General features: G+C 44.3%; 2 protein-coding genes and 1 pseudogene across 3 annotated transcripts in view; all 3 read left to right on the top strand.

Annotated features, from left to right (window-relative positions):
• The window catches only part of LOC311014681 (ceruloplasmin-like), an 87,108-nt gene that overhangs the window by 57,758 nt on the left and 7,348 nt on the right, over nt 1-22,002 (top strand). The window lies entirely within an intron of this gene.
• LOC311015280 (ceruloplasmin-like) lies at nt 1,486-10,720 on the top strand (annotated as a pseudogene). Its single transcript, XR_014599461.1, has 16 exons — nt 1,486-1,498; nt 1,744-1,805; nt 3,518-3,657; nt 3,753-3,891; nt 4,021-4,160; nt 4,579-4,719; nt 4,816-4,860; nt 4,958-5,172; nt 8,288-8,444; nt 8,565-8,777; nt 8,977-9,181; nt 9,455-9,594; nt 9,726-9,854; nt 10,125-10,231; nt 10,408-10,463; nt 10,645-10,720. The product of XR_014599461.1 is annotated as a ceruloplasmin-like (transcript).
• Nucleotides 17,199-22,002, top strand: part of LOC311014682 (ceruloplasmin-like) — a 12,099-nt gene continuing 7,295 nt past the window's right edge. Inside the window, exons 1-11 of the mRNA XM_084011415.1 lie at nt 17,199-17,500; nt 17,951-18,195; nt 18,276-18,488; nt 18,889-19,062; nt 19,153-19,244; nt 20,276-20,438; nt 20,534-20,672; nt 20,852-20,991; nt 21,352-21,492; nt 21,589-21,633; nt 21,723-21,937. Coding sequence (XP_083867541.1) covers nt 17,340-17,500; nt 17,951-18,195; nt 18,276-18,488; nt 18,889-19,062; nt 19,153-19,244; nt 20,276-20,438; nt 20,534-20,672; nt 20,852-20,991; nt 21,352-21,492; nt 21,589-21,633; nt 21,723-21,937 — 1,728 coding nt within the window. The 5' untranslated portion in view covers nt 17,199-17,339. The remainder of the gene's footprint in view (nt 17,501-17,950; nt 18,196-18,275; nt 18,489-18,888; nt 19,063-19,152; nt 19,245-20,275; nt 20,439-20,533; nt 20,673-20,851; nt 20,992-21,351; nt 21,493-21,588; nt 21,634-21,722; nt 21,938-22,002) is intronic.

Raw genomic sequence — 22,002 nt, forward strand, 5'->3', positions numbered from 1 at the left:
AGAGAGAAAAGCAGGTCACATGATCAGAGGTCACATGATCAGAGGTGATGGTCAGAAACCAATCTGTTGCTCTGGATGTCCAGTTAAAGTAAAGTTTCACTCTGGGTGCAGTCCAATAGTCAAAAAATAAGGTCCTAACTCCTATTCCTAACTCCTATTCCTTGACCTCTGGAGGAAACGTCAAAGGGTCAAGGAAAGGCGATAGGAGAACTCAAAAGGATTTAGGAAAAGAAAATCCGACCGGACTTTCACTAAGCTACGTCATTATAATGCTACTGATGAGTGACAGCTGATGATCGGCGCCGGCGATTGACGTGCGTCTGTGCTGGAGAAACTACAATAATGGACTACAAAAAACGCGTCGTCCACTTCTCCACATGGCTCTTATCATGGCGGCTACTTGTTTACTTCCGGGTCACTTCTTCAGTTAGGAACCTTCCTAAGAAAATAGACTATTGGACTGCACCCTTTGTCTTAATGTTAGTAATCGCCACTTCACTCATATGTTAGCGAGTAGCTAACACGTAGCGTGGCACGACAAGCAAAAGTTCACCTCCCCTCCAGCTGATCGGATCTCTGACCCTCATTTAAGACGTCACGCAACCGGCGACGGCGACTTGTTACACGTCACGGCCTCTCTGGTTCCACAAAACCGGCGTGATTGTAGCGTTACCTCTGTGTAAAAGCGCCTGATCTAAATGTTCTCCTCTGTTAATGACTTAAAATCAGCTGAAAAAAGATTTTGTTCAGTTCCTTGGTTGTTTTTCATCTTTGAAACAGGTGGAAAACTCCAAACACGAGGTGCACATATTGTGTTTTAGTCAATTATGTTACTTAAAACATGAATTCTTTTCGTGTCAGTCGTGGTCCTCTTCACCCTCTTGTGGCCAAAATGAGTATCACAACAAACACCATCATCTGCTGCTGATGACTTTTTACTATTATGACCGTTTCTCCTGCAGCACTGCTCTGATGACACGTCGTAGTGTATTACTGCCACGGGGAATAACTATGTTCTAATTATTGTCTTATTCTGAACCCTTCTATGGTGCTTCGGTGGTTCCTGGTAGACGGACCCTCCTCATGTTCTGAGGTTTTTGAGACTGTGTCCTGATCTGATGGAGGGTCCAGTGTTTAGACTGGAAACCCTCCCCATTTAGAAAACGCAGCACTAGAGCTGTTCTCCCAGACCGGCTGGACTCACGGTGCCTGCGGGGCTGCTTGGTCTGTCCGTGAGGACCCCCGTCCCCTCGGTCACGCTGCTGCTCTCGTCCTCGTCCGTCTTCGTCCGGATGTCTCTTCCTGCCGCGGCCCCGGAAACCCCCCGCCTGCTTCTGGCTCAGGTCGAAGAAGAACTGATAGGCCGGCTCCTGAACAGACGACAGGAAGGACAGACACAGAATAAAAATGGATCACATGACCACATTCAGCACCTCTAAGTGACCTGGAGTGTCATTTTCTTTTTAAAGGATCTCACTGGCAGTCATGATAAGAGCTGGTTGAAATAATAAAATGCTACTAGATTTAAAACCGTAAACATGTAAATGAGGTAGGTTAGTTCACGTGTATTTATTAAGAACCTGAGCGGTTCAGACAGGACACGCCCCATAAACCAGCAACACTTGCTAATATGAATCACAGATTGTCCTTATGGAAATGTTCCACACAGAATAAACTCATTCACTATTCAAGTAACTTTACATTTTCTCCTTTTTTTTCAAATGAATAACACAACACAATAAGATGCACTGAGCATGTGCCAAGGCAACAAGATCCACTGGCATATGATTGGCTTAGGCAATGAGGTAAATTTAATATTTGTATTATTATTATTATTATAATTATTAATAATAATACATTTTATTTGTTGGCGCCTTTCAAACGCCCAAGGTCACCTTACATGATAAATTCAATTCAATTCAATTTTATAGTGTCAAACAACAGAAATTATTATTATTATTATTATTATTAACACTAGCCAGAATATCTAAGGGTACATGGATTCATTAAATTTCTTCTTATAATGTTCAAGTTTTCAAATGTCTCATAGCTTATTTTAGAAAAAAGTCGAGTTGAGAAACAACAAGCAAGCAAAATTCAAAATATACAACTACCCCTTTAATCCTTATTCATTTTTTAAATATTCTTTCTTAAATATTTTATTATTATCTCAGGAGGATCATGCTATCAGTCATGTGTGCGTGCATCCTTTAAAGGGATAGTTCAGAATTTTGGACATAAGACCTATTTTCCAAGACAGCCGGTGTGTTCGAGACGTCTGGAGACGTTTTCAAGAAATTTCATTCAGTTCTTCTAGTTGCCAAGTTCGCTTATGCTATGGCTAGCGCAAGTCAATATTTCTAGTTTTAGCATGGCATTAAAAACACTCATACCAACTCCACAGTGCACCCGAGGCAAATCCATTAAAACACTAGACTGTCGATGTACATATCTGTGTTGATAGAATAATATTTGAAACAAAACTAACCTCGCATCGCATGAATCATCCATTTTTTGAGGGACTAGTTTCTCAGCAGCAGCGGAATTTTACTTTGCTCCGTCGGACTCAAAACTCTAAGACGCACTGCGGACCCACAATTACGCACCGCGAACCCGAACCTCTGCTCCGTCCGTAGACCCGTAAACCCTCGGACACGTTGCGGGGAATCCCTCCTGGCACCACCAGTCTCCGTTTGTTCGGTCCCAGTTCTCAGCTCCAGCGCGGGCTATCTCGGTCTCCACAGACGCTCGTTCATGTTCTGCCCTTTGAGCATCCCTCTCGCGCAATTCTTTCTCTGTATATTCAGGCTCGTACAGGTACGGTTGGGTTTGGGTGGAAAAAAACTCCTCATCAGAGTTTTCAAAAGTTTCAGTATATTCTCCAAAAGTGGCCATTTCTGTGAGATTGAAGAAACTAGCACTGCAGGCTACTCTGCGTCTGTAGCAATGACAGCAGGTAAACAAACTATTACAGAACCGGTAACTTATAAGTGCTAGGTGATATCAGTCCGCCACTGCTAGGAAGTATGACACGCTGCTGCTGCTGCTGAGACATAAATCCTAAAAAATGCAAGGTTGGTTTTATTTCAAACGTTCTATCAACACATATGTACATCGATACTGACTTGGAAAATAGGTCTTATGTCCAAAATTCCGAACTATCCCTTTAATGAGTGTGCACGTCTGTCCAGGACTAATCTGGCATTCTGCTGCAGCCAACTGCATAATCATTTGGGTTGCAGTTATGTCTGCATGCTCAAAGACCTCTGGTTGTTGGTGACTCACACTTTCTCAAAACACATAGTATTGCATGTTTTTTACCACCATTGCCTGCCTGGTGACTCATCACTGACTACCCATTACAAACCCCTGGCCAGTAGGGAGCACTCGTGATGACATAACTGAGCTAGTTTGCTCCAGGGCTGCTAACTGGACCTACATTAGCCCTAATCATGTTTTGATCTTGGCTTCAAGCACCTACTCTGTACCCAGTTTTAATGTAGTTTCTCTACAACAGGTGGACATGCATTCGGTTCATTTCCATGGCCAGATTTTGACCACTCAGAACCACCACACAGACACAGTCAGTCTTTTCCCTGCCTCCAGCACTACAGCTGAAATGGTAGCTGACATGCACTGTCAATGACCATTTGATGGGTGAGCTCACTTCCACCATTTTCCGAATTGTATTCAAGCAAGACTGATTTTCTTTGGTATTTGTTTGTGAGTTTTTGTTTTGTGGTTTTGTCCAGCTGGAATGCAGGCTATATTTGAGATCAAGAAGTGTTTCCCAAATGTCCACAAGCCCCGGCCACATGGTGAGCTCAGACCATTTTTCATTGCTGCAGAAGAAGAAGTCTGGGACTACGCTCCTATACCGCCTACTGATGGGTTGGTTATCACACACACACACACACACACACGCACACACACTTTCACACCCAAAATTTGGTCCAGGCTGTTATTGATGTTTGTGTAAGGGATCTGTTAATAATTTGTCCTGTGTGTGTTTTTGTGCAGTGAAGCAGAAATATTTGTCACCAGAAGTCAAAACCGCATTGGAAGCCGCTATAAGAAGGTTCGCTATGTGGAATACACTGACAACACCTTCACAACAAAGATGGTCCGCAGCCCAGAGGAGCAACACCTTGGAATTCTGGGTAATCTGGGCTGGGCTGGGGTTGGTAGCATCTTTCAGTCAGAGATACTCTGGAGGTAGAAATTAAGCCATATCTGTACAGCCCAAATGCTCTTGTTGTGAAATAAAAAATGATATCTATCTATGGTATTTCTATGTAACTAATTAGCTAGAAGGGTTGTTTGTCATCCTGCCCCGTTAAAACTAGCCACAAAAACCTGGACTGTAACTAATAATTATTTTCATTACTGATTCATTGCCGGATTATTTGTGTATTTATTGTTTAGTCCAACAGACTTCCTTCTTTGCCCTAACAGTTTGGCAGTTCAACACAAATGTTCATAATTGTTAGCATGATCTTGTTCCCATCCAACAAAATGTAATCTAATTGTCCTTTGAACTAAATGTGTGCCTGTATGTCTGTCCATCCATGTCTCCAGGTCCTGTGCTGCGAGCTGAAGAGAAGGACACTATCAAGGTGGTGTTCAAGAACAAAGCCAGCCGGCCTTACAGCATACAACCGCATGGTGTTGAGTACAGTATAGAGCAGGATGGGACGCTCTATTACAATGAACTGGAAGGTTAATACAAGCACATACATGCACAATGTTAGCAGGTAATTTAATCTCAATCAAATGTCTCAGCTGTTCCTGCCCTAAACTTCTTTCACTCCTCAGAGTCCTATACAGCAAAGAAGTTGCGGGAGCTTAAGAGGGAACCAAGTTAGTCATTTATTGCAGAACACAGTCTAAGTGAGCCTGCATTAATGTTATTATCTTCATAATAATTCTCTTTATATATATCAATCTATGTAATCAGGAGTGGTGACCCCTCCCCCAGCTGCTCTGGTCAGACCGGGAATGGTGCATACCTATGAATGGATGGTGCCAGTGGATTCTGGTCCAGTACAAGGGGAGGCTGACTGTCTGACCTATCTGTACTACTCTGGAGTGGATCCTGTTAAAGACACCCACTCTGGACTGGTGGGACTGCTGCTTATCTGTCGACCTGGATCTCTGAAAAAAGGAGTGCAGGTAAGAACGCAGGGTCAGAAACTAAACAGTTCTGAGTTGATGGGATAGTGGCAATACATGTGGACCTAAATCAAATACATATCTGGTTGTGGAAAGGAGGAGGAAGGACAGCTTCAATGGAGGTGTGCCTTGAAGGAACACAGAAAGCATAAAAATGCAAGGTTGAAAACAATAAAACTGAATTGCATGTGACTTGTAAATTGTACACATTTGTTCATCTTTTGTCGAGGAAGTCCATTGAGGTAGGCATAACATCTCAACCACCACCCATCGCAGCCATGTGTCTTATCCCAGTCAGGATCTCTGCCACCCACCATTCTCCACCAGTACGGAACTTGAAGTACTAGGGGGGCTATGGAACTGCCAGTCTGCAGTCAAGAAGGCGGACACAATCTCAGTGTATGCCTCCCTGCAGACTCTCCACTTCCTGGCCCTTACGGAGACCTGGATCACCCAAGAAAACACTGCCACTCCAGCTGCTCTTTCAACTGCCTACTCGTTTCACACTCCCCAAGACGAACAGGGCGAGGAGGAGGAACTGGGCTCCTCATCTCACCCAGGTGGTCCTACCAGGTCCTTCCTCTGGACCACCTACCCCGATCTGCACTTGAATTCCACGCTGTCTCTGTCACCCTTCCTTTCAAGCTCAACATGATAGTGATCTATCACCCACCCGGTCCTCTCGGTGACTTTTTAGATGAGATGGATGCCCTCCTGAGTTGCTCCCCTGATGATGGAACACCACTCATCGTCCTCTGTGACTGCAATATCCACCCAGGAAAGCTGCACTCATCTGAATTCATTGACTTCTCCACATTTTACCTCACACTCTCCCCCTCTCCACCCACTCACCAAGCCGGGAACCAACATAAACGATCATCTCCCTCCCCTCCCTGGCTGTCCGAACCAACAGATCATTGTTGCGAGTGGCTGAGAGAAAATGGAAGAAATCGGGCCAGTACGAGGACCTTGCTCACTACCACCAACTCCTCTCAGACTTCACCTCAACTGTTTCGGCAGCTAAATCTGCCTTCTACCTGGCAAAGATCAACTCTTCTGCCTCCAACCCCAGGAAACTCTTCTCCATGTTCTCCTCCCTCCTCACCCCTCCTACCCCTCTCCCTCCTTCCTCCCTTACCGCTGATGACTTTGCAACTTACTTTACCAAGAAAGTTAATGACATCAGCTCCTCATTCACTCCTATAACCTCCCAGAAAACATCTCCACTAACTCTCAACTCTGATGGCCTTACCAGCTTTCGCCCTCTCTCCTCTGAAGACATTCATGCACTTGTTACGTCTAACCATGCCACCACTTGCTCCCTTGACCCGATTCCCTCCTCTCTTCTCCAGGACATCTCACACGACATCTTGCCATTCCTCACCACCCTGATCAACTCCTCCCTCACCTCAGGTGTCATTCCAGCATCTTTTAAGACGGCTACAGTGAAGCCCCTCCTTAAAAAACCCACCCTAGATGCTGCTGACATCCACAGCTACAGACCTGTAACCCGTTCTTTCATTCCTCTCTAAAACCTTGGAACGTGCCGCCTACAACCAACTGTCATCCTATCTCTCACAGAACAACCTCCTTGACCCTAATCAATCAGGATTCAGGACTGCTAACTCCACTGAGATGGCCCTCCTCACAGTGACCGAGTCCCTGCGAGACGCCAGAGCCTCACCCCACTCCTCCGTTCTCATTCTCCTTGACCTATCTGCTGCATTCGACACAGTCAACCACCCAATCCTCCTCTCCACCCTGGCTGAACTTGGCATCACTGACTCTGCACTAACCTGGTTCACATCATACCTGACAAATCGCACCTTTCAGGTCACATGGAATGGCTCTATGTCCAAACCCTGTTCTCTGGACACGGGTGTCCCTCAAGGCTCAGTATTAGGACCGTTTCTGTTCCCACTATACACCAGATCACTAGGCTCTGTAATTACATCGCATGGATTCTCCTACCATTGTTACGCAGATGACACCCAGCTATTCCTCTCTTTTCTCCCAACCTCTGACACTCACATTGCAACTCGCATCTCGAAATGTCTGACAGACATCTCCGTCTGGACAACTGCACATCACCTCAAGCTTAACCTGAATAAAACCCAACTCCTCTTCTGCCCTGCCCTGGCATGGACCTGCCGGTCGCTGTCGAGGGCATCACAGTATTTCCTTCCTCAACTGTGAGGAACCTGGGGGTAATCCTCCATGACCAATTATCCTGCACCCCTAACATCACTGCTGTGGCCCGATCCTGCAGATTTGCCCTCTACAATATCCGCAGGATTCGGACCTTCCTCACAAAGGATGCAACGCAACTCCTGGTCCAAGCACTGGTCATCTCTTGCCTTGACTACTGCAACTCTCTCCTGGCTGGACTCCCGGCCTCGGCGACTAAAGCATTGCAGCGTATCCAGAACGCTGCAGCATGCCTTGTCTTCAATCTACCCAAATTCTCCCATGTGACCCACCTCCTCCGTGACCTCCACTGGCTCCCCGTTGCAGCACGCATCCAATTCAAGACGATGACACTGGCCTTCAAGGCCATCAATGGAACGGCACCCATCTACCTTCAAACACTGGTCAAACCCCACGGCCCGAAGCGAGCACTTCGCTCCTCTACTTCAGCTGGCCGGCTGGTACCACCATCGCTGAAATAAAACAAATGTCGCTCAGCAAAGTTTAGACTCTTCTCTGTTCTGGCGCCTCAGTGGTGGAACGAACTCCCGACCAATGTCAGGACAGCAGAGTCATTTGCCATCTTCCGAAAAAGGCTCAAGACTCACCTGTTCAGACTTCACCTCGACTCTGCATAGCATAACCCACTAACACCCCCCCCCCCCCCAAAAAAAAATCTTACCTTTAGCACTTTGATCACAGCACTGTTCTTCTAAAGGTATGTTTGCTGAACAGCTACTACTTTACTCAGACGAGGATCTAACACTTGTTCTATTTTTAGCTCTTACTTTATCGACAATGATATGATGTGGTTCCTTTGTTTCTTTCTTTTGACAAATGTACTTATTGTAAGTCGCTTTGGACAAAAGCGTCTGCTAAATGATCTAAATGTAAATGTAAATGTTTTGTCACTTTTCTCCTTGTGTAGAAAAACTATGACAACGAGTTTAACCTCATGTCTACAATGTTTGATGAGAACCTGAGCTGGTATCTGGACGACAACATTATGTCCCTTACCACTGCTGCGACGAGGCCTACTGTTAACAAGGAGGACGAGGGCTTTATAGAAAGTAACAAGATGCACGGTGTGTAGGAGATGCACATTCACACACTGATCACTGGCAGCTCAGATCACTCATGATAGATGTGATTTTGGCATGCCAAGCAAAATTTCATCATCATCTTTCTGTGTCTCTCTCTTTTAGCCATCAATGGGTTTGTGTATAGGAACCTCCCGGGCCTGACCATGTGTAAGGGGAGTAAAGTAACGTGGCACGTGTCAGGACTAGGTTCTGAGACGGACATCATTGGCCTTTACTTCCAGGGAAACCGCTTTATCTACCACCAGAACAGAAGGGACACCATCAGTGTCTTCCCTCACATCTCACACACTGTCTCTATGGAGCCCGATAGCATGGGTATACACCTCTCTCTCTCTCTCTCTCTCACACACACACACACACACACACCCATGATTGTAATTCTACTGTTTACTTGAATCTTCAGTGACATTGTCACAAGGTTTGCCTAGATCACAAAATACAAACAGATGGTGGGTATAACAAGTATATCAGCTTTCCCAAATTATATTTCTGCACATGCTTGTGTGTATTGCAGGCCAGTTTGAAGTGGTGTCAGCCACAGTGAACCATTATCGTGGTGGGATGAGAGCCAACTACACGGTGACGAAATGCGGCTTGTTTCAGCGTCAGAGTGAGACTATGCTCCACTCAAAAACCTACTACATTGCTGCCATAGAAACGGACTGGGACTACTCTCCAAATCGCACCTGGGAGGCTGAGATGTTCCGTGGTCAGGAGAGGTACAGTGCCATAGTCATAACCTGCCTTACTCTGCCTCTGATTGGCTAGTAGGTGTTACTTTTGTTGGCTGGGTTGCTATAGGTTGTGGAATGAGGAGTGAGATTTGGGGCGGCACGTGGTGTAGTGGTTAGCACTCAAACAGTTAAAAACACATCAATGAAGGACACTGTTGCTCTGGGTGACATGTTGCTTCATTATCATGAACACACACACACACACACACACATGCAAAGCCTCACTTATACTTGTGGAATGTATCTCTCCCTCTGCAGCCCTGCTTCCATCTTCCTGGACCAGCAGGGTGGGTTAATAGGCTCCCGTTACAAGAAGGTGGTATACCGCCAGTTCACCAATGACAAGTTCACTACACAGACGGAAAGAACAGCCGATATGGAACATCTCGGAATTATGGGTAGGTTTCAGGGCAGCAGTGATAAAAACATTTTGATAAAAAAATAATAAAACTATTTATGAAACCTGGATGGATTTATGTTCCAGGTTGAGTAGTCTTGTAATTATGACACTTTTAATTCCTTCTTCCAGGGCCAATAATTCACGCCGACGTGGGAGACAAGGTGACGGTGGTTTTTAAAAACATGGCGTCCAGGCCTTATTCTATCCACGCCCATGGAGTCAAGACAGAAATCCCGGATGTTCATCACACCCAGCCAGGTGAAGACATACAGAATATCAACTAACTGGGAGGCAGACAATTAAGAAACATTGGAAATAGTAAATCCCCCAATTCTTGATTTTATTTCTGAACTTATTTCACTATAATTGTGTCCAAAAATTAAAGTACATGTGGCTTTACTTTTCTGAGAATATTAAAAGGACTCTGTGCATCTATGTGCATTAGTTGGCCCCGGTACTATCTGTCCCACCCGTCAGCTCTATTATATTATTAAAGTCTGTGTGTAACTTAACAAATGACTTTCCCAGGTGAGACTCACTCCTATTACTGGTACGTAGCAAAGAATACAGGACCAACCACAGAGCAGGAGGAGTGCTCTGTGTCGGCATACTATTCCACTGTTGATGTTATCAAGGTAATACACACACACACACGCACACACACACACACACACACACACACAACACACACACACACACACACACACACACACACACACACACACACACACACACACACACACACACACACACAGAGACTCTCACAGAGAAAGGGGCATTCACACACTTATACTGTCTCCCTGCCTAATAGGACATGTACAGCGGTCTGATTGGTCCGTTGGTGATCTGTCGCCGTAGCTGGGCCAGGTGAGTGTTCGTCACTGAATGCAGGTCCAAGAAAACTATTTAATACTTAATTATATCATACAGCAAGCACAGTGTATGCCTGCATGCTTTCTAGGTATGATGAGGCAGGTCTGAGTTTTGGTTTTGCATCACACAACAATAGACTCTTAACGTGCAGCTTCATAAACTGTGTTGCTTCCAGGACTCTTGGTGTGAGAAAGGAAGTAGAAGAGTTTGCACTGCTTTTCCTGATTTTTGATGAGAATGAAAGTTGGTAAGTAGAGTCTAACCTTTAAACTGTTAGTAGATGGTACATTTAAATGCAAAAACACATTTTAGGTTTTGACATAGTCTGAAACATGTATTCACCAAAATACAATGGAAATGAAAGTCCATTTCAATTATGTTAAAATTTTGAAATACTGAATACTTAATAACGTCTCTGTCTAGAAACAATCACACAGATATGCAGGATAATCCACAGACCTTACTGTCAACATTTTCCATTTCCATTATATGAGTGGAGGTGTAGAGCCAATTCGAATCATTACAGGGTCCCACTTCCAGTCATATTCCAGTCCGGTTTCCGCTCAGCCCACAGCACAGAAACTGCACTCGTAAGAGTTACGACCTCCTGATGTCATCCGATGCTGGCTCTCCCTCCCTCCTCATCCTTCTGGACCTATCCGCTGCATTTGATACAGTCGACCATGACTCTTCTAAACCGGCTCCACCTCACCACTGGACTCACTGACACTGCCCTCTGTTGGTTCCAGTCATACCTCACAAACCGGACAGAGTACATCTCCCTGGGCCCCTCCAAATCAAACCCACACACAGTCACTTGTGGTGTCTGCCAGGGGTCAGTCCTTGGCCCCATCCTCTTCATCCTCTACCTCATCCCCCTTGGTCAGGTCATCAGCCGCCATGGATTTTCATTCCACTGCTACGCCGACGACACACAGCTCTATGTCAATGCCACAGCTGCCACCCTACCTTCATCATCACCGTCATCCCCGTCAATACTCGCCACCTGTCTAGAGGAGATAAAGGCAAACAGCCTGAGTTAATCCCCACTTCCCCTTCCTGAGCCACCAGTTGGTTTTCCAGAACTTCTTTAAGGCCAACCTAACATCCTTCTCCATGGCCTCCCCAAATTCCCTCCACACCCGAGTTTTTGCCTCAATGACCAATGAAGCTGAAGTCGTTTTGGCCCTCCTGTCTGCTGCTTCCAGAGACCCCTGGGCTAACCAAGCCTGAAAGGGCTACTTTTTCAGTATTTGAAGTCCCCCAGTAAAACAATGGAGTCCCCGGGCGGGACCGTTTCCAGGACCCCACCCAGAGACTCCAAGAAGGATGGATACCCTGAACTGCTGTTAGGTGCGTAAGCACACACAATAGTCAAGAGTATTCCCCCCAGCAACACAAATTTGCATGATGCGGACCCTCTTGCTCACCGGGTTGAACTCCAACACCGCACAGGCAACCTGGGACTTGTGAGTATCCCCAAACCTGCCTGGCGGAGTTGATATGTTGGTCAACTCTGAAAAAGAAGAGAGTCCAACCCCTTTCCAGGAGGTTGGTTCCAGAGCCTCTGCAGTGCGTGGAGGTGAGCTCAACTATATCTAGTTGATATCGCCCAACCTCCCGCAACTTGCTCAGGTTCCTTCCCCATCAACGAGGTGATGTTCCACGTCCCTAGCGCTAGTCTATGCAACTGGGGGTTGGCATGCCCAGGTGCCCGCCTTCACCTAATGCCTACTGTGTACATTGCACCCTGTTAAAAGAATTTTCCCGTAAACGAATAAATTCACCCAAGGAGGAGATCGGAGACATAAGTAAAGTCGACGTCTGACTTTAATCTTGTACAAGAGGAGCAGTTACAATGCAACAACGTGTGAGGATGCTACAGAGGAAGTGCTCAAATCACTGTTGTGACTTGAGTCTTTTAAAGGCACAGGAGATAACGCGTCACTGACAGTTAACCTTCATGTAGAACAAGACATCATGACTACCAGGCCTCTGATAACATTTAGGTCAGCCATGGGGGTACTAAAGTAATAAAAAGTTCAACACATAAAGCTGTAACCTGAACAAAGAGTGTGAGAGCGAAAACCCTGTCAGGCAGCTTCTTAGCAACTATCCATCTTTACATTCGGGCAGGGAAATTCTCTCACGACCCCTCTGCCTACAGGCGACCGCCCTATAGTACTCCAGTCCAATTGGGAAAATACAGTGATTCAAAACAGAGTTATACATAGCACATTCAGTAAAACTAACCTCTAATACCTTTAAAGTTTAATTGGAAGGAAGAATAGAAATCAAACAAAACTGTTCAACGCAGGCTGACCCTGACCCTGCCTAGGAAATCTCACCCTGGACTCGTGGAAAACAATAAAACATTAAAAACTTCCTTCCATCATGTGATTAACATATATATATATATATATATATATATATACAGTATATATAGTGGAGACAACATCCTTCTCTTAGGCTACACTCGTAATGCTTATCAGGTTTTTACATCTTCTTTTTGGGATTTTCTGTAAATACATCATTGTGCTGTGGAATTGATGTTTTTATTTAAACTCCAGTGTCATCATAGAAATCCTCCAAGCCCCCGCACATGTCCTCAGCTTCCAGATCACCTGGAACTTTCTGCTCACCTACGAATCGGGAAGCACACTTCACAGGGGTTATTTCATCGTCACTGTAATCTGATAGATATGATGTTGCATCACCTTTATCCTCCTCATCCGGCACTCTGGTATACAGTAACATCTTGTTCATGGCAACGTCAATCAGCCTTTGAACTAAGTCCCTCCTCGAACTCCTCGGATAGCGATGTCAAACCTGCCAGCGCCTTAGTCCCACTGCCGTCAGGGGCGGTGTTATTGGGAATGAAGGTGCAAACACATATCCCGAAACATCTTACACACGCCTCCCTTCTCGGCCAGCAGCATGTCAAGCGCCAGCCGTTTCTGCCATGCCATGAGACTAGTCCTATCTAATTGTATAGATAACCCCTGATGCCGTCTCTGGTGTAATTGATGAAGCTCTGTTGATTATAATACAAATAGTTAATCCAATCAATTGTTAACGTTGGTCTAAGCGTCTTACCACCGCAGAACCACCAGATGTCCGCCCTGGCCACAAGTTGTCTTCTCACCCACGCATACTGCACACCCCATTCTCCTGCTGATAACTTCAGGGTTAGATTACAGGAAGTCAAAGTTCCTACACTAACCGTACCTTCTTCTCTAGACAGACAGGTGTAGTTGCCGTCATATGGCTCAAACCAGGGTGGCCGCGTGTGAGTTGGCACAGGGGGAAACAATTGGTGTACAGTGGTGCAGTTCCTGTCAGCGGGTAGAGACACAAAGTTATACAATTTGCGGTCCGATTTCTCTTTTAGCTCTTAATTTGGCTGGTGTTGAATTAGCTAGCGTTGTATTGGCTAGTGTCGAATTTACAATCAGTGATTCAGCTGCGGTGCGATTGTTGTTGCCATTCGATTGTTGAGACTGAAGTTCGGTTACCCAGAGTATCGGAACTACCATTATCACTGCTACCAGACTGATTAGACACAGTGTTCCTCTCATGCCGCATCCCGTCCTTCGGTATGGATTCCACGGTCTGTCTGCCATGGTGTGGTGCTTTTACTTACCTGTCCCCTCCGGAGTGCTGTATGCTCTCTTACAGTGTGTAAGATGAACCCACGTTCCTCTCTCAGCGATGCGGACTGCTGTCGGTGTAGATAGCAGAACCTGATATGGACCTTCCCAGCGAGTAGATGACCAGTGATACCAATGATAACGGCAATGAAACTTTTAGTTGCATGTTAAACATTTCTGATAATTTAGCAATGACTTGGTTTCTGAAATGTGGACCGTTATCACAGTAAATTGTTTCTGGTAATCCGAATCTTGGTGCAATAATAGTAGCAAGGATTTTTGCTACCATTATAGCGTCGTTTGTTGCTGTTGGTGTGATTTCAACCCATTTTGAGAACATATCTACTATTACCAGGCAATATTTCTTCCCCTCTGATTTGTTTAGTTCAATGAAGTCCATATTGTTTGGAATGGATATTCAGCTTTCGGGAATGCTCCTCTTTTAGGTTTCATTCTTCCTTGCGAGTTGTGCTTGGAGCAAATCAAACAGGATGCACAAACATTTTTAGAGTAATTTTGGAATCCATATGTTGTAAAACATTGACTTATCATTGCCACCATCCCTCCTGTTGAGACATGGGTACTTCCATGGCTCAAAATAGCTGCAAATCTATAGAGGGTTTTAGGAAGGATGGGCTATCAGCTACACAAATGTAATCTCAGCTCTGTCCCTCTGTCGCTGCGCGTTTAGCTTCTTCGTCTGCTTTGCGATTTCCTCGTGAAACTGGATCAGTCCCGGTGGTGTGTGCTGCGCATTTACAGACTGCAACTGCTTTTGGTAGGAGAATAGCATCCAATAAATTTAGTATCAAATCTTTGTGTTGAATAGCTTTGCCTGTAGATGTTACCATGCCTCTGTTTTTCCACTGTTGGTCGAAAACATCCAGTGTGGAGAATGCATACTGGCTATCTGTGTAGACTGTGATAGCTTTCCCTTCCCCCAATCTACATGCCTCCGTCAAAGCTACTAGCTCTGCTGCCTGTGCTGAGAAATGTGATGGCAAAGGTGAGGATTTCGACACCCTCACCTTGTGTCACCACCGCACACTACTGGCATTCGTGCCATCTGGATTTTTCCTGCAGGAGCCGTCAACAAACATTGTTATGTCTGGATGTGTGAGTGGTGTATCAGTCAGGTCTGCTTTTGGTAAAACAATCTCCTCAGCTTTAGCTAAGCAGTCATGTTTCTCACCTTCTTGTTTGTGTGGCAAAAGTGTGGATGGATTAAATGTGTTGCAGCGTTCGATTGTCCAATGTGGCGGCGCCATTAGTATTGTCATACAATTGAGATGCCGTGCTGCTGACATGAAAGCTACTTTGTTTTGCATCAGAAGTACAGAGACCGCATGTGAAACCTTCAATGTCAATGGATGAAACAACACGAGTGAAGCTGAACTTTGTACAGCAATAGCTGCTGCCTGCACTGCCTGCAAGCATGGAGGCATAGCTCTTGCTATGGGATCAAGTTTAGAAGAGTAGTAAGCTATCAGTCGTAGTTTTTGTCCAAAAGGCTGTTAGAACGCTAGTCATGAATCCTTGTCTCGCGTCACATGTTTGGATGAAAGGTTTTTTCCAAGCATAAGAGCTCAACTTGCTTGTATGATGTGAAGGGGATTCCTCACAACATGCTTTTCCACATGCCCCCCTCCGTCTCTCAGACTTAGTCAAATCGGCCCAGTGTGAGCTCTCCAGCATGCTGCGTGTAGGAAATAAGTTCCAGATCTAAAAAGTAAACAAGGTTGAGGTTTTCTGAAGACTGCAAACTTTCACACTACGGGGAGCAGACGTCGTTCGTCATTCTGAAATCTTGATGAAGTCATCCATATATTAGATATGTAAGTCAATCTGGATGATTTCAGTAGTTTGGAGTTTGTTGCTCAACTTGAGATTTTTATATTTGGGTTTTTTTCCTTGTGTTTCTATATGCTTCTAACTAAAAATTAAACGCAAGAGACCAGACCCGGACCATCGTGCACGGCGCTCTGTCGGACACGTGCCCCCGGGTTCTGTCCGACCAGAGACAGCAGTGAAGACGCACCAGAGCGGGTGAGACAGAGGGAGGATTGTCTCCAGCTTCACCAAGACTACAAACACATTTAAAATGTGTTATAGTGGACAACTTTTCATGTGGTATTGCTTAGAGTATAAGTATTTCAGCATTTTAACAATTTAGTACAACACTCAGAATGTTGGTAGTTGCTGTCTGTGTTTGATCTCTCTCGTTCTCTCTGTCCCAGGTATCTCTTACAACCAGAGACGTGGTCACGGTTCACATTGTGTGTGTGCAACTCAACCTTTGAGACACACGTGGCAAATAATCACTATGTCGTCATTGGTGATGCTGTGTTGATGATTATGATGATCAACATTTCATACACAACAGGTTATTAGTCCATAACAATGTAGATGTGTGTGTGTCCTGAATACCCCATAGAAATAAATAAGGATGAAATGAGGCTGTACAAATAAGAAAGACCTAGTAGACCCTTGGTAATAATATTTGTTTTATGGGATATTAGGTCGCAGAATGAATTGCTTTAAATGACTTTAGAGGGAGATGGAAGTCATTCAAATGAGTATTAATTAAACTACTTTGGTTAGACTGATTTAGTAAATAAGGACAAATTCAAGGACATCAGATTCCTTATTATCTTTTTTAACCTTTTGCAGTTAACATTGGACATGAGTATTGACTTGATCAAAAGTCAATGTTTTCAACACTGGCTTAACATCAGCCTACACATGATTTTTGGCAATTTCCCAAACGACAGAAAATAAACATACTATACTGTTCTGGTTTTCCATACTCCAAATCAAAAGTTGATAAACTGCATGCAGTCTGATGTAAATGTACCTTCTGATCTCTTCATTTTTGGATAATCAAATGTGGACATTGCGTTAAAAAAACATTTTCTGTTCTTATGTAACCTTACCCCTTTGATTAAGCAAGGTGTCAGGGAGCTCCCTCCCTTTTCCTCTGTGATTGGTTGGCTCAAACCCTGTTTGTTGGTCAGTGAACACTCTGCTCTGCCTGACTGTTCCCAGCAGTCAGCTGAGGGCATATAAAGAGACACGGAGGGTCAGACTGACTAAATCTGTCTGTTGTCTGTTTGTCCTCATCATTATCATCCTCTGCATCGGTGAACAGAAATACAGACTTCCTCCTTGGCAGTTGTACAGTATATAGACTTAGGTGAAGCGCCAGCACTAAATCTCCAAAATGCATTGGTTGGGGTTGAGGGGAGTGCTGCTTCTGTGTTGTGCAGCAGTATGTGCATCTGGGATGAGGAGAGAGTACTTCCTCAGAATAGAGGAGGTGTCTTGGAACTACGCTCCAAGTGGGATGAACATCATTCAAAACCGCACACTGCAGGAGGACGAGTGAGTACATGCACATTACATTGTCTTGATTATGTTGGAGTCAGTCAGTCCATCTGGACCGTATCTCTCCCGTATTGGCCACCCTTTAAAAGTTATATGTCTACATTTTAAGATTTGACTTTCATGGATTGGCGACATACTATAGTCTCCAATTTCTCAACAACTCCAATAGCACTCCACCCCTAATCCACATTCTCAATTAAATGCATGGATGTTTGAGCATCTTACATTTTTACCCCAGTCTTCCCTATCAATAGTAATGTGCTTTTCCACAATCACAACTCAAAATGTCTGATGTGAACAGGCCTAACTAGCAAGTAACCAGATATATTTTTAAGCATCTACATTGTGACTACTCTGCAATTTTCAGTAGCTTTCTCTCAGCTGTTTATCGCAGGTTTTTGAAGTATTTTAACTGTAACCAATAATAACACCCTTCTATCTCTGTAGAGAAGCCTCAGTCTTTTTAAAGCAAGGCCCCCAGCGAATTGGCTCCACCTACAAGAAGGCTGTGTATAAGCAGTACAGCGACGCCACCTACAGGACAGAGGTGGTGAAGGCAGATTGGCAAGGCTACCTGGGACCCCTGTTGATGGCCGAGGAGGGAGACACAGTGATTATTCACCTGAAGAACACAGCGTTCAGACCTTACAGCATCCACCCACATGGACTAAACTACAGCAAGGGCAATGAGGGTGAGGAATGAATGAATTGATGAACAGATTTAACAAGCTGATAGATGTGTGACTTTGTGTGTTTGTATCTGTCTGTTCAGGTGCCCTATACCCAGATGGTACTGGTCCAGAGCTGAAGCGTGACGACTCAGTGGCTCCTGGTACAACAGTGACATATGAGTGGACCCTCCCAGAGAGCCACAGCCCAACATCGCACGACAATAACTGCTTGACCAGATTCTACCACTCCCACATCTCCACACCAAAAGACATCAGCTCAGGACTGATAGGACCCCTCATTGTCTGTAAGAGAGGTACTGAAACCTTATAGTGGTGGAACTACATTCACTCAAGTGTTGTGAAGTACTTCCATTTTCTGCTTCTATATTAATATATTAATTTAAAATACTATTGTACTTTTGAACAATAATACCAGCACAGATATATGCCATTTGACTGTATAGTGAATGGTTAAGATACTTTCAGTATATTTTACAACTAACCATTGTTGAACTAATTGTTTCATTACTAATAAAACTATCAAAAATATTGCTGAAGTACAATGAAGTCTGTGAGATCTGCTGTGGTAATACCATAAAGCAGCATTCAAAGTAATAAAAAGTTGAAAGAGAAAATAGGATTTTAGGGTTAATAAGTAAGTTTCGACTTCAAAACATTAAGACACATTATCATAAAATGCCCTCTCCTCTGTAGGAACTCTGGACTTACATGGAGACCGGTCAGGAGACTATCTGTACGCTCTGCTGTTCATGGTGTCAGATGAAAACTACAGCTGGTACCTGGACGACAACATCAGGACGTACATTACGAATCCTGCCAGAGGCTTAAAGGAGGATGAGGATTTCATTGAGAGCAACAAAATGCACAGTGAGGGGGAGCATCCACACACATGTACCATATACATACACATTCAAGTATATATGTGTATATCTACATATAACTGAGTGTGGATTGCAGGTATAAACGGGTTTCTGTATGGTAACCTGCCTGGACTGAGCATGTGCCAAGGCAACAAGATCCACTGGCATATTATTGGCTTAGGCAATGAGGTAAATATTGTATTATTATTATTATTATTATTATTATTATTATTATTATTATTATTATTATTATCACTAGCCAGAATATCTAAGGGTACAGGGATTCTTTAAATTTCTTCTTATGATGTTCAAGTTTTTACGACAGCGTATTAGGGCCACTGTCCACTGGGGGGGGGGGGGGGGGGGCTAATGTCTATAGGGTAATGGCTGTTGATGGTTATTGTTGGTTAATTTTATATGGGCCAAATTGTCATCTTATATGTGTTTATTGATCCGGTGTATTGGCTAAGCTAGCGGTAGCTTTCACTTGTTGTCATAGCAACGGCAAACATCCGGGTCAAGCTACATGTTTACTTCCTCTATGACCTACCTAGTTTAAAATGTACAAGTTTTAAACTAGGAAATTTGCCACTTTAAAACTAGCAAATTTGCGACTTTTTTCTCAGAATATTGCCCACCTCTCTCAGCTCAGTTTTCCCCCCTTACAGTAGCCCCTACACGTAAGTCGTAAGTTTTCACATGTCTCATAGGTTATTTTAGAAAAAAGTCGAGTTGAGAAACAACAAGCAAACAAAATTCAAAATATACAACTAGCCCTTTAATCCTTATTCATTTTTTAAATATTCTTTCTTAAATATTTCATTATTATCTCAGGAGGATCATGCTATCAGTCATGTGTGTGTGCACTCCATGAGTGTGCAAGTCTGTCCAGGACTAATCTGGCATTCTGCTGCAGCCAACTGCATAATCATTTGGGTTGCAGTTATGTCTGCATGCTCAAAGACCTCTGGTTGTTGTGGTGACTCACACTTTCTCAAAACACCTAGTATTGCATGTTTTATACCACCATTGCCTGCCTGGTGACTCATCGCTGACTACCCATTACAAACCCCTGGCCAGTAGGGAGCACTCGTGATGACATAACTGAGCTAGTTTGCTCCAGGGCTGCTAACTGGACCTACATTAGCCCTCATCATGTTTTTATCTTGGCTTCAAGCACCTAGTCTGTACCCAGTTTTAATGTAGTTTCTCTACAACAGGTGGACATGCATTCGGTTCATTTCCATGGCCAGATTTTGACCACTCAGAACCACCACACAGACACAGTCAGTCTTTTCCCTGCCTCCAGCACTACGGCTGAAATGGTAGCTGACAATTCTGGACACTGGCTGTTGACATGCACTGTCAATGACCATTTGATGGGTGAGCTCACTTTCTCCATTCTCCGAATTGTATTCAAGGAAGACTGATTTTCTTTGGTATTTGTTTGTGAATTTTTGTTTTGTGGTTTTGTCCAGCTGGAATGCAGGCTATATTTGAGATCAAGAAGTGTTTCCCAAATGTCCACAAGCCCCGGCCACATGGTGAGCTCAGACCATTTTTCATTGCTGCAGAAGAAGAAGTCTGGGACTACGCTCCTATACCGCCTACTGATGGGTTGGTTACCACACACACACACACACACACACACACACACACACACACACACACACACACACACACACACACACACACACACACACACACACTTTCACACCCAAAATTTGGTCCAGGCTGTTATTGATGTTTGTGTAAGGGATCTGTTAATAATTTGTCCTGTGTGTGTTTTTGTGCAGTGAAGCAGAAATGTTTGTAACCAGAAGTCAAAACCGCATTGGAAGCCGCTATAAGAAGGTTCGCTATGTGGAATACACTGACAACACCTTCACAACAAAGATGCTCCGCAGCCCAGAGGAGCAACACCTTGGAATTCTGGGTAATCTGGGCTGGGCTGGGGTTGGTAGCATCTTTCAGTCAGAGATGCTCTGGAGGTAGAAATTAAGCCATATCTGTACAGCCCAAATGCTCTTGATGTGAAATAAAAAATATTTCTATGTAACTAATTAACCAGAAGGGTTGTTTGTCATCCTGCCCCGTTAAAACAGCCACAAAGACCTGGACTGTAACTAATAATTATTTTAATCACTGATTCATTTGTGGATCATTTGTGTATTTATTGTTTAGTCCAATAGACTTCCTTCTTTGCCCTAACAGTTTGGCAGTTCCAACAAAAATGTAATCTAATTGTCCTTTGAACTAAATGTGTGCCTGTATGTCTATCTATCCATGTCTCCAGGTCCTGTCCTGCGAGCTGAAGAGAAGGACACTATCAAGGTGGTGTTTAAGAACAAAGCCAGCCGGCCTTACAGCATACAACCGCATGGTGTTGAGTACAGTATAGAGCAGGATGGGACGCTCTATTACAATGAACTGGAAGGTTAATACAAGCACATACATGCACAATGTTAGCAGGTAACTTAATCTCAATCAAATGTCTCAGCTGTTCTTGCTCTAAACTTCTTTCCCTCCTCAGAGTCCTATACAGCAAAGAAGTTGCGGGAGCTTAAGAGGGAACCAAGTTAGTCCAGAACACAGTCTAAGTGAGCCTGCATTAACGTTATTATCTTCCTAATAATTCTCTTTATATATATCAATCTATATTATCAGGAGTGGTGACCCCTCCCCCAGCTGCTCTGGTCAGACCGGGCACGGTGCACACCTATGAATGGATGGTGCCAGTGGATTCTGGTCCAGTACAAGGGGAGGCTGACTGTCTGACCTATCTGTACTACTCTGGAGTGGATCCTGTTAAAGACATCCACTCTGGACTGGTGGGACCGCTCCTTATCTGTCGACCTGGATCTCTGAAAAAAGGAGTGCAGGTAAGAAAACAGGGTCAGAAGTTGAACTAAACAGTTCTGAGTTGATGGGATAGTGGCAGTACATG

This window comes from Eutrigla gurnardus (assembly GCF_963514095.1).
Source record: "Eutrigla gurnardus genome assembly, chromosome: 6".
Classification (NCBI taxonomy): domain Eukaryota; kingdom Metazoa; phylum Chordata; class Actinopteri; order Perciformes; family Triglidae; genus Eutrigla; species Eutrigla gurnardus.